The sequence below is a fragment of the Solanum lycopersicum genome, chromosome 2, assembly GCF_036512215.1.
Source record: "Solanum lycopersicum chromosome 2, SLM_r2.1".
NCBI lineage: Eukaryota > Viridiplantae > Streptophyta > Magnoliopsida > Solanales > Solanaceae > Solanum > Solanum lycopersicum.
The window spans coordinates 30,671,368-30,684,042 of NC_090801.1; the positions used below are offsets into that span (position 1 = coordinate 30,671,368).

The 12,675-nt window shown below is 33.1% G+C and overlaps 1 protein-coding gene across 1 annotated transcript; it reads left to right on the plus strand.

Moving 5' to 3' along the window:
- The first annotated feature begins 4,960 nt into the window (after positions 1–4,960).
- LOC101246291 (probable xyloglucan galactosyltransferase GT17) lies at positions 4,961–6,382 on the plus strand. Its single transcript, XM_004231465.2, has one exon. The coding sequence runs from the start codon at positions 4,967–4,969 to the stop codon at positions 6,380–6,382; it is 1,416 nt and encodes a 471-aa protein (XP_004231513.2). The 5' UTR covers positions 4,961–4,966.
- The last annotated feature ends 6,293 nt before the right edge of the window (positions 6,383–12,675 follow it).

Here is a 12,675-nt window from a genome sequence, read left to right on the forward strand (position 1 = left end):
TGGTATCGCATAGATGGTTTAGCATTGGCTTGAAGTGATGAGATTGAATGGGTGGTAGGCTTCCCTAACTCTATTTATATTATGTATAGTTTTTGAAATATAATTTTGACTGGTATGGTCCACTTATGGTGGCGGTGCTATGTAAATTAATGTGGTCTTGTCGGCGTTACTTTATGCAATATGATGATCATGGCTTTGTCAGCAGTACCTGAAGTATTTTGATGATTTGTGTAGTTGATTTATGTGAAATATGATCATATATCTATATATGAAGTAATGTGAAAGTATGTATTCTTTCTATGCATGTTAGGATATCATGTAGACTATGGTTATGTGCTTGTATGTGTAGTCTTAGATTTTGATGCATAGTTTTTCCTACTTGATTATATGAGTCTGTAATGGTTATATTGATGACGATATGGTAAGATGATAATGGTTATTCCTAAGTGACTTAAAATAATGACATGTAATATATGTTAAAGTTAAATCTGTTGTGTCTTGTCTTAGTTGACTTGTGTCCCTTACTTGATGCATGTATAAATGTGAATATAATATGTCTTGACTTAGGATGTTAAAGCCTCTTAGTCTTGAGTTTATGAAATATACGTGACCTTTAATGATGTTAAGAGGGTCTTTATATGAAACCTTGAACCTAGTGGTACGATTTTAAATGTTGAAGTCAAAAGTCGTAATGGTATCCTTCAAGTAAACGAATGATAGACTTAAGGTTGATTGGCTTGAACGACATCATATAAAACCTTAGGAAAGTCATGATGAGCTTCTTGTTGCCATTGGAAAGTAGCCTTAGAGGAACTCATTGGTAGGGTAAATGTGATTGGGTTATGAACTAAATATGGAACCCAATTGTATGAACGTTAACTGTAAATTACTCAATGAGAACAAAGACTAGCACTGAGTGAGTATGGTAAGGGAAGTAGTTCTAGTTAAAGGATGAGACTAGAATACAAAGCAAGCCTTTCATATTCCTTAACCATGTGCCTACATGGGATGTGTCCAAGTTCTACCATTGGCAAGTAGAACACCCTCATTGAAGTAGGTTAGAACTCTGGATTCCATGCTTTGCTACCATGGTCTATGTCGCTTATTGACTATTGTCATCATATGGGATACCCACTAGCATTAGAGAAGTTCTATGAAGTTTAGGTGGTGGTATGAGACGCTATATAGACATTGCACAATAGGCTTTAAAGGTTTTAGTTAGAGTCCCTAAGTCTTGTCCATGAGAATTACTGTAATGTACTTTATGTGATGAATGAGTCTTAAATGAACTAATGAATGTAATGAATTAAGTTAAGAAAGTATGTTAAATGAATAAGTACTTATCTAGAGTAGTTAAGGGTTGTGTAGTTCAGGTGGGAAGTGGGCATAGGAATGGTAACTTTGTATCTTACCTAGATAAGTCTTAAGAATGACTCTAGTTAGGAAAGTTTGTTGAATTATGTAGACATGATCCAAACTTAGGTATTCTTAAGAATTATTTAGGCAATATTGAAGAGGTCAATCATGGACGTTATCTTCTTGATTTACTTAAGTCTTTTGATAACCTTGGTAGGGGAGAATGTCATATTATTTGTATGCTAATGTAGTAAGTGAGAATGATTCTATCTTAGGTAGCCTATAGGATCTCTTAAGTGTGTGTGTAAGGGATTGTATGGGCGGTTGCTTGACAACTCACTCAAGTAAACCTTAGAATCACCTTTGGTAGGAGGATCTCATGTTCATGCGATTGATTTATTGGTAAGTATGTGTATCTCATTATAGGTGGTCTTAAGGATCATTTAGGTGTGCCTAGAGAGGGTGTATAAGAGGTCTCTCTTTGTCTTACTTAAGTGAGTCTTAGGATAGCTTTAAGTGAGGGAATTATATGTCAAAAGGGTGTGCGAAGTGAAGGTAAGGAACTTCACTGTAACAGTGAAGAAGTTCATTGTATAGTGAAGTAAGCTCACTGTAATATTTTCTAAAAATGTGATTAATTGTTTAAATGATTCCTTATGTGTTTATAAGTTGTTAAATGTTGTTCATATGTTTATAGTATGATTTTTAAAGCAAAATTCATGAAAACCATGTTATTTACTAAAAGTCCCTTTTTCATGGTTTTTGTGTGGCTTCCATACTTAGTGCATCTAATGTGCTAACCCCTTTTTTTCCTTTTTGACTAAAGTGTATCAAATTGTAAGTCTTCATGTGCCATGGAGGATTAATAGGTTTCTAAGGGTTAAAGTTGAAGTATTGGTGAGTCATCATCGATTCGAGGACAACATCTACACGTGTTCCTTTATGTCTTAGGCCTTATTTGTTTTCATTAATATTAAGAGGTCTGAATCTGAATACATATTTGAATATTAAGATTTGAATTATGATTTGAGTGTTTTAATCTGAATACGCATCTGAATATTAAGATGTGGTCTCTAAATGTGAATAATAAATAATTATGTTGTTTTCAATATTGAATGTGGAAGTGAAATTGAACATTATATTAATAAAATATTATAAAATTTTCATTTCAACAAAATATATCACTTTTGATAAAAAAAAAAGGTTCTAAAAGTTTTAATAATCATGATTTGGAGTACTATTTTTTCATTCAAAAACTTTGATAAACAACAACACATCAAAAATATTATTGCAAGCAGTGTTTTTGACACACATCAATACAAGAAAATTATTAATATGAAAAAAATACTTGAAAGGATTTAGGAAAACTTATTAGTTTGGAGAAAATGGTGTTTGATTGAGAAAGGAGAGAAAGAAACTTTTTAGTTATGAGATAAAAAGGCACGCCCAAAGCAGAGAAGTTATGATTTATTATTTGATAACTTATCAAATGAGTCCTAATGTTGTTAAGAGTCTCCTACAGATCTGATTCTTTTAGACCTCTTCAGACCCATTAAGAGGTTTTTTATGAATTAAAATAAATGAACTTAATGGTTGAATCTGAATGATTTAGATTCAGACCTAAAAATTAAACGTACTTAATGGGCTGAATCTGAATGATTAACATTCAGACCTCCATTAAGTACAAACAAATGAAGCTTTAGTCTTTATTTTATTGTCTTGTATGGGATTAGACCCAAGTGTTGTATACTCTAAAGTTTAGACGGTTCAAGGAGATGTTGTAAAGGTTTAATGTTTTAAATAAAAGTCTTCCGCTTGTGTAATGATTATGGACAGAGTTCTTCCTGTGTGAAGAAAGTTTTAAATTCTTACTCATTTTAGTATGTTTATTATGCAATGAATGATACGAGGTGTGGCGACACAAGGACTCTCTAACTTCTAGGGTGTACTTGCGGGTCGTGACAAAACTTAACATTTTAGAGATAATTATGATTTATCAAGTTTGTTGACCAAAATCAAACTTTGGCCTAAATTTCAAAGCTAAAACGCCTAACAGTACAAACTCAAAATTAGAAACTAGAAACCTAAACCAACTATCCCACTAGAACAAAATGACTTTTTCAAAGTTAGCGGAACTGATAGTTAACTATCTCATCCGACCTCATGTTCTCAAGATGTTGATTTAACTCGATGATTTCACTTTAAAAGCCTCAAAAGGGGCAAATCAACTTAAAACTAACCCAACCACCTCGAGATGCATGCTACCCAACCCAAAACCACACAAACTACAAAAAGACTATGAAAAGGGAAAAATAATAGCAGTATGCAAAAATACATAAATGACCTTGAGGGTCATTACAACTTAATATGCATTTCTTAAGTTGAACTCTTACTAGTCGACAAGCTAGCTAGTCTGGATCTTAATGTATGAATCTTCACTTACTGTATGTAAAAATGTTAGTTTGAAGTGTATTTTTGTAATGAGATATTAAGTTGTTGTACTAGTGAATATTTGTTAAATAACTTCTAATGTTCGTTCATACTCAAAACTTATGCTTTCATGTATTTATCATTGAAATTTACAACAATAGAATTATCACCTTAAGTAGAGATAGAAAAAATAGTTTATTTGATGGGAGACCAATATATTTGTGAGTGAAAATGAAATAAGGGAGCATGAAATAGTTGAGTTAATACACTGCCAATTTATCCAATAATAACCAATTTGATATCGAACCGAAAATATCTTATTGATTGGAAAGAAAATTAATATATTTAAAAGATGATATTAAATAAGTTAAATTGTTAGGCATAATTATATGAACCTTTATGGCGAGCAGAAGTTGAAGATGAATGAGCCACTTTGACATGCTCGGTGGTGCTCTATTAAAAATACCGGAAGAAACTAACATTTAAGAAGGAAAACTAAAGGGAGGTTTGTAAAATTATCCCTATATTTCAAAATAGAACAATATCCTACAAGTATACCAAATAAAATAATAGAACTCTAATGAACCTAATGTTTGTTCTTAACATAATTCCAAGATCTCTGACCGGATATGAACCATAAAAGTAATTTAATAAAATGTATATATATATATATATATATATATATATATATATATATATATATAGATTATTGAATAAGGCAATATTAGCACTCTAATGAACCTAATTAATTACCCATTACGATCGTAATTAATATAATGCCATAATTTTGAAACGAATATTGAATGATAGATAGATAGATAGATATAACTTAGTAATAATGTTTTTACAATATACATTACATTTTATAATAGAAAAATTTTCTACAAGTATCACTCCAATGAACTTCGATCTGTGAGCAAACATTGAATCATAGATATATTGATCAGGTGAATGCATATGCCACTTACCATGAACAAGTATGTTACCATCATTTCCAATCTTATCTTATTAAAATCATTTAAAATGAATATGTTATGGATACATTCAAAGAATTCATTGTATTAAAATTAACAATTCCAAAGTACATCATTCCTCTCAATTAAACACTATATATATACATATCACTTGTCTTTCAACTATATTATTTGTTATTCATTCCCCCTCTATCTGTTTCTTCATCATGTGGAGAAAAAATCATATGAAATCTATTAGAAAGGAGGAAGATGAAGAATACACATTAGGAAAGAAACTAGTTGTTACCACTCTAAAAGATATTCAACTCCATTTGAAAGTCATCATACTTATCACAACTTCCTTCATGGTTTGGTTTCTTTTCCTCTTAGTATTTTCACCCAAAAGAGTATCAAATTCAACCCGATTATTCCTTTCAACTCCTCCAAGAGAATGCAAAGACAATTTCTCTGTCTACATATACAATCTTCCATCCAAGTACAATTTTGATCTCTTGAGAGATTGCACTAGTTTGAATATCTATACGGATATGTGCCCTCATGTTACAAATAATGGTCTCGGAAGTCCACTCCCTCAAATGGGTTCTAGTTGGTTTACCACTCATCAACTCATCGCTGAATTGATCTTTCATGCTCGAATCCAGAATCATCCTTGTCGTACAAATGATGCACATAAATCAACTCTATTTTATGTTCCTTTTTATGGGGGCCTCCATGCCTCGAGCAAGTTTCGTGAGCTAAATTATACTACTCGTGATGCATTGGCTGTCCAATTGGTGGAGTATATACACAAGCAAAAGTGGTGGAAAAGGAATAGTGGTAGAGATCATTTCATGGCTTTTGGAAGAACTGCTTGGGATTTCATGAGGAGTGATGAAGTTCCCGATTTTGGTGCCAACAAGTTGTTGAACATGTCTCCTGTGAAGAATATGTCAGTACTTCTTGTCGAAAGACATCCTTGGGAAGGTCATAATCAATATGGAATTCCTTACCCCTCGTATTTTCATCCATCAACCTCGTCTGAAATGGTTGAATGGCAAAATAATATGAGTTATATGGATAGGATTCATTTGTTTTCATTTGTTGGGGCTCCGCGAACAGGAAAGAAAAAAGTTGTGACGAGAGACAGAGTCATAAAACAGTGTGAGGAGTCAAGTAACTGCTTGATTTTAAAATGTGGACATGGACCAAGTAAATGTCACAACCCGATAGAAGTTGTTAAAGTGATGATGAGATCCAATTTTTGCTTGCAAGTCTTAGGTGATTCATATACTCGACGTTCTACCTTTGATTCCATGCTCGCTGGATGTATTCCAGTTTTCTTCTCAAATCACACCGCGTATTCACAATACCAATGGTTTTTACCTTCTAATCCTACCACATATTCTGTTTACATTGATTTAGAACGAAATCATAACATAAAAATTGAAGAGGAGCTTTTAAAAATTCCAATGGATGAGGTAGAAAGAAAGAGGAGGACCGTCATAGAATTGATCCCAATGTTCACATATGCACACCCTAATTCTACTTCATACGGATTTAAGGATGTTGTTGATATTTCCCTAAAAGCACTTTCTAATCACGTTAGCTCATTGTTAAGACCAACCTTGCTAGATCTTTCTTAAAATGTACTAAACTTGGAATGTCTTTCAATTTTGATAGGTTTGAGATGTAATTTTATGGAGAATTAACTCGTATTTCTTTATATATATATATATATATATATATATATATATACACAGTAAATCTCAAAATAAACATGATAATACAACTATGATATGCTTACTCGAGATGGGATTTGCTTTCCTTAGTAGTTAATACATTCAGTCCCTCTAGTTGGGCATGCAAAAAAAGAATGATTTTTTGATTTATTTTCTAAATTACTTAATCATGGCCAATAATCAACCCCTCTCTCCACAAGATTCCAACTCATTCCCTTTCCCTTCTGAATTTCTCAAAATTTGCACTTCGAACGCTAAAAGATCCTTGATTGGATCCTTTATATTTTGGTTTAATTATTCACAAAGTTGGCCTTCTTTTCGCACATTTGATAGAATTTTTAATAAAAAGATTGAATTCACATTTTGGGTGCTAGTCCCATAACATGTTTAGTCAGCAAGTCATTTGGGTCATCACTTGTGCCATGTTTTCATATCTCTTTTTTTCCTGTTTCAATTTGCTCCTTCGATCGCAACTTCGAAAGTACTTAGTTAATAATACTGCACAATTATGGCCAAGCACCATCCATGGATACAATACTTGAGAAATAAACTGATACATAATTAGTTGAATCACAATATCCCCCCTCAAGTTGGAGGTGTGGAGAAAATTAATAACTTTCTCAATGTTGTAGAATATTTGATCCAAGTTAAAGTCTTGATCAGTATATATAGAAGTTGATTAGTCAGATGAAGAGTGAAGTAAGGTGTTATCTGCATAAACTATATTATTTTCAATAGTTGCATTGTTTGTGATCTAATTTCAGTATGCATATTGTCCATAAAGACACAGTGTGCAAAACAGAAAGAAAAGAAGATACATTAGATAGTGTAGAAAAAGGAAAAATGGATTCTTTAAAAGCTACATCCCTGGAGATATGTATTTTTCTTGTATCCAGGCTTAGAACTTTATATCTTTTTTATCCAAAAGGGCGAATATGTGACGTGTTGTTCTAGGTTGGAATTTGTCTTTGTGAGATTTTGGAAAGGCGGGATAACAGAGGCAACAAAAAGTTCTCATGTGGGAGTAAGTTTACTTAGTTTTATACAACAATTTATATTGACATTTCCCCTTCATGTGTGAAGTAGGTAGTATTTTAATGATATATGTGGCACTCAAAACATATTCTTCAGTACTTAAGTGGTAATTTTGATTGGAAAAGAAGAGACTTGTCAGTTTCTAGCAAGTAATTATGTTTCTTTTCACCACCTCATTTTGTTGTGGTGTGTAGGGGCAAGTTATTTCATGAATGATTCCATAGACTTAAGAAAATATGAGGTTTTTAAGTTTACAAACTCGAGTACATTTTATTAGTCCTTATGGTCTAAACAAAGGCATTGAATTGGTTTCTGCATGGATATGAAGTTTTTGATGACTGCCAAGGTGTTGCTCTTACATGTCAATAGTTGAGTCCATGTACACCTAATATAGTCATCAATAAGGGTAATGAAATATCTATAGTTTCATGTGTCATCAAGTGGTAGGGACACCAAAGGTCTATATGCAACAATTGAAATGGTCTGGTAGATGAGTTGGTTATATGTGGAAAGGGTAGTCTTTCTTGTCTTGCCATTGGACAGACTCTACAAAGGAAAGGCTTCTTGGTGCAAAAGTTCTCAGCTATGGATTTTATTTCTTTCATCTTCACAAAAGGTACATGTCCAAGCTTATTGTGCCATAATACATTCACATCATTACAAGAATGGGTCATAAAAAAATTAGAATTCTTAGAATTTTTATTGAATGAAACACTATATTGTACAAGAGATGGTGTACTATGTTTACATGAGTAGAAAAGGAAAAAAAATGGAGTTAACAAACATAGAAGTAGAAACACTTGGACTTGACAGGATTTTAGAGGCAGAAGTAGTTGATGCAACACACTTAGCACCAAGGATGATTAGGCTTCATCAAACACATAGAACACAAAAAAATATAGTCCAGCTTTGGCTTCACCAATCACCAGAGGCCTCTCCAGTGAAGGAGCTTGTAAAATGCATGAGGATTTAGTGAAACAAAAAATTCTATCAGGTATGGACTTTAAAAGACAATGAATGGAAAAGATTATACTTAATTAAGAGATGGAACATACAACACTTCATGTTGAACAATATGTGATGCAAGTACTACACTACCAGTTTGCACAACTTTCACCCTATAACCATTTGACAAGGTAATCGATAAGGGGCAATAAAGGTAAGTAATGTTTGTTAGTACTGTTATATAAAAGTTCATATAGTTAGAGGAAAAGATCATATGGTTAGAGGATTCTGAGTCTATAATCTAAGAGTCATACCTTTCATAAGGACACCTGCATGACAATTTGCGTGGAAGAACAAGCTATCTTACCTGCAAAGTTTACACTGGTAGTAGGAAGTCCATGTGATTGTCATTATCTCCATTTTTCTTAACTTGGAGTTGTTATAATAACTCTACGAATTGGACATATTATTCCTTTGTTAGCGGAGGGCCTGTGTTAACATGAGTTTCCCTATTATCCTTGTCTCCTAGTGACATTGCACTCCTAAGGACATAAAAAACAAGTCATTTATTTTTATTAAACATGAGATACTGATTATTATTTTTGTTTCCATTCTGATTAAAGTTGTTAGAGTTATAAACATATGGGTACTTATGCAATTTGTAGCATTTGTCGTCGGTGTGTCCTGGTTTTTGCAGTGATATGAGGCATATTCCCAATGTAGGAACTAGTTTGGGAGTAGTTGGTCCTGAAGCTGTTTTTTCCTATTGAAGAGTAATTTTCCTTAAATACCTAGAGGTGCTTGCACCATCTGAACAATTGAAGGCAAAAAAACTCTATGACCTTCTTCCCTGAAATGCTTGCATTGAGAGATGCGGATTCCTTAACCGACTGACTACTTTGCTTGATTTCTATCTTTTTCTTATCCTCTACTAGCAAAGAGAAGGTTTGTGCTAAATAAGGTAATAGATTCGTCACGATAATGTTTCCTCGAACCACAATGTAGACTTCATTTAATCCCATAAGGAGCTGTATAAATCTCCTATGTATCAATCTCCTATCCAGTTCAACCTTGAACATACTTTCCCTCGTTCCACATATGCAATTGCAAATACATTGAGTATGAACATGAAATGTACTAAATTCCACCCATAGCCTCTTCATTCTAGTACAGTAAGTGGTAATATCTAATGTACCTTGTGATTACTCATTGATCTCTCGTTGAACTTGATACATCTTAGCACCATTCATTTGATCATGTCGATCATCCAATTCCTTCCATAATTCAAATGAGTTGAATACATACTCCACAATGTCTATAATTTCACTAGCTATATAATTGAGAACCTAGGAGGTAACTATATCATCACATCTCACCCATAGGGGAAAGAGTGATGTTCCTGGATCGAGCTGTTTGCTATATCCATTGATGCAACCCAACTTATTTTTCACTGACATAACTCTAAGAACACCTTGTTTCCCTGAATTATAACCTACTCCATCAAAATTAACTTTTACCAGTGAAGCACCTAGATTATCTGAAGGATGCATGTATAAAGGAGAACTAATGTCCACACTACCAACACTGTTGTTACTTACAAGATTGTCAATTGATTGGGATCCCTTCAATCGCCATTACAAAAAAATTTGACATAATTCAAATATACAAAGTAAAATTCGAACTCAATCTAAGATATAACAACACACTAGCAAAAAGAAGGTGGAGAAAATTAATCTAAACATTGATTAATTGAAAACAAAATCTAGAACATGAACTGTAAGAAAAACAATGCAATATACAATGCTTGTGAGGATAAAAGTAATCACTGATTTAATATACCTTGTGCTCTGATACCATGACAATGATACTACACCCCAATGGCTTTTGATAATTGTGGATTACCAATCCAAGATGTTGATCATGAAGATTTTGATATTTGTATCCATAGTTGTGAACTAGCAGAAATTCAATTCGAACACTCACCTGGTGGAATGGAAAAACTGGAAAAGACTGTATCTCTTAGAGATTAGATAGAATCTTATCGAATCAGCTGATGCAGAATTGGTTTACTCAAATGGAGGTTGAGAATCTTTCTATAACAAGATCTGATCATGCTCCTATGTTACTACACATGGACAAAAGGGTGATTATACATAGGAAACCTTTTAGGTTTCTGAACTTCTGGACTGAAAATGCTGCTTTTACTGAAGTTGTGAGACAAAATTGGGTGGCTAATGAAAATCTGAATCCTTTTTTGTTATTCAAGGAAAAGATCAGAAGGGTTGAAACTACCTTGAGTAAGTGTAGTAAAGAGACTTATGATGATATCTTTAAACAAATAGTGATTCATAAAGATATTTTTAAATTTAAAGAGAAATTATTTGAGGAGGTTCCCAATGATTAAAATAGAGTAGTACTCGAGAAGGCTCAGGTAGAACACAAGATATACTTGCACTTTGAATAAACTTTTTGGAGACAGAAAGATGAATTTGACTGGTTTGAGAAAGGGGACAAAAGTACAAGATTTTTTCATAGCATTATGAAGTAGAAGAAAAAGACTTCAACTTAAAAGAATATAAGATAGTCAGGGTACTTGGGTGGTGGAAGAAAATGAAATAGCAGCAGAGGCAACAAAATTCTAAGCTAACCAATTTCTTTAAGAGAGAGATGCTACATTTATTTCATTATTGAGGCACATTCCTGAGAGTATTACAAAAGAGGAAATTGAAGATGGTGTAGAGATCCTACTCTTGATGAAGTAAAGCGAGTTGTTTTCAGCATGAATGTTGACAGTGCTGGTGGTCCTGATGGTTTGATAGGTAAATTCTATCAAAGTTATTGGGAGATAATAGGTCAAGACATTTTAAGATTGGTCCAAGAATTTTTGTATGGTTAAATCTTTATCCAAGTCAATTACTCACACTAATTTGATCTTACTGCCCAAAAAAGATCATAGTAACATCTTTGTTGATCTAAGGCCAATTAGCTTGAGTAACTTTATCAACAAGATCATTTATAGGGTTTTACCTGATAGAGTGGAAGGCTTACTTCCCAAATTAATCCTTTCAAACCAGTCAGGTTTTGTGAAAGGTATATGTATTATTGAAAATGTGTTTCTACTTGTTGCATATATCAGAAAGACGGGTAAACCATCAAATGTTATATTTTAAGCTTGATATGTCTAAAGGCTATGATAGGGTGTCTTGGTTTTTCGTGATGAGGGTGCTAAGGAAGATGGGCTTTGCTGAGACCTTGGTTGATTTGATATGGAAATTACTGTCAAATAATTTTGTATTAATAAATGGGCAATATCATGTTTTTTTATTCCACCAGAGGGGTGAAACAATGGGACCCTCTAACCCCTGTATTATTTATAGCTGAAGTTTTATCCAGGGCCCTAAATGCTATATGTAAGGATAGCCAACATCAGGGATATGAAATGCAAAAATTGAGTGCTAATATAAATAATCTGTTGCAGATGATACTATTATATTTGCATCAATACAAAAATACTCTTTGAAGAAGATTATGTCAGTGTAGAAGAAATACGAGAATCAATCAGGGCAAAATATTAACAGAGACAAAAGTGCCTTTTATATTCACCAAAATGTAGCTTATGTTGATAAAACATTGGTGGAAGAGTGTACACGTTTTAATAGAGGTTAGTTCCCGTTTAAATATTAAGGAACTCATTCTAGGAAAAGAAAATAGCATTATTTTGATCTTATTGGAAGAGTTAAAACAAAGTTACAGGCTTGGAAAGGAAATTTGGCATCTTATGTTATGGAGGTAAAGAAGTGTTGATAAAAAGTGTATTTCAAACTGTTGCTAACCATGTCCTTTTTCGGCTATTGTGCCTCCATTATGTGTATTAAAAGAAATCCTTATCATCTTTGACAAATTTTTTTGGAGTAACAAAATCAATACTAAGAGCAAACAGTGGGCTTCCTGGAACAATATTTAGGATAAAGATCTAAGATTGACATGTCTCAAGCCTTATATGCTAAACATTGGTGGCGATCTAGAACTCAAAATTCTCTATGGTAAATTTTCATATGGAATGAATAATGTAAGAAGAAAATACCAAGTTTAGTACAATCAAAGGTGGATCACAACTATAGAAAAGTATGTTGATGAATAGGGATATTATTGAACAACATATGCGATGGGAACCTAAATGTGGTACTTCTTCTATTTGGTTTGATAATTGGATATGA

Coding starts and splice junctions, on each gene's coding strand:
- LOC101246291 (XM_004231465.2), top strand. CDS start 4,967: ATGTGGAGAAAAAATCATATGAAATCTATTAGAAAGGAGGAAGATGAA.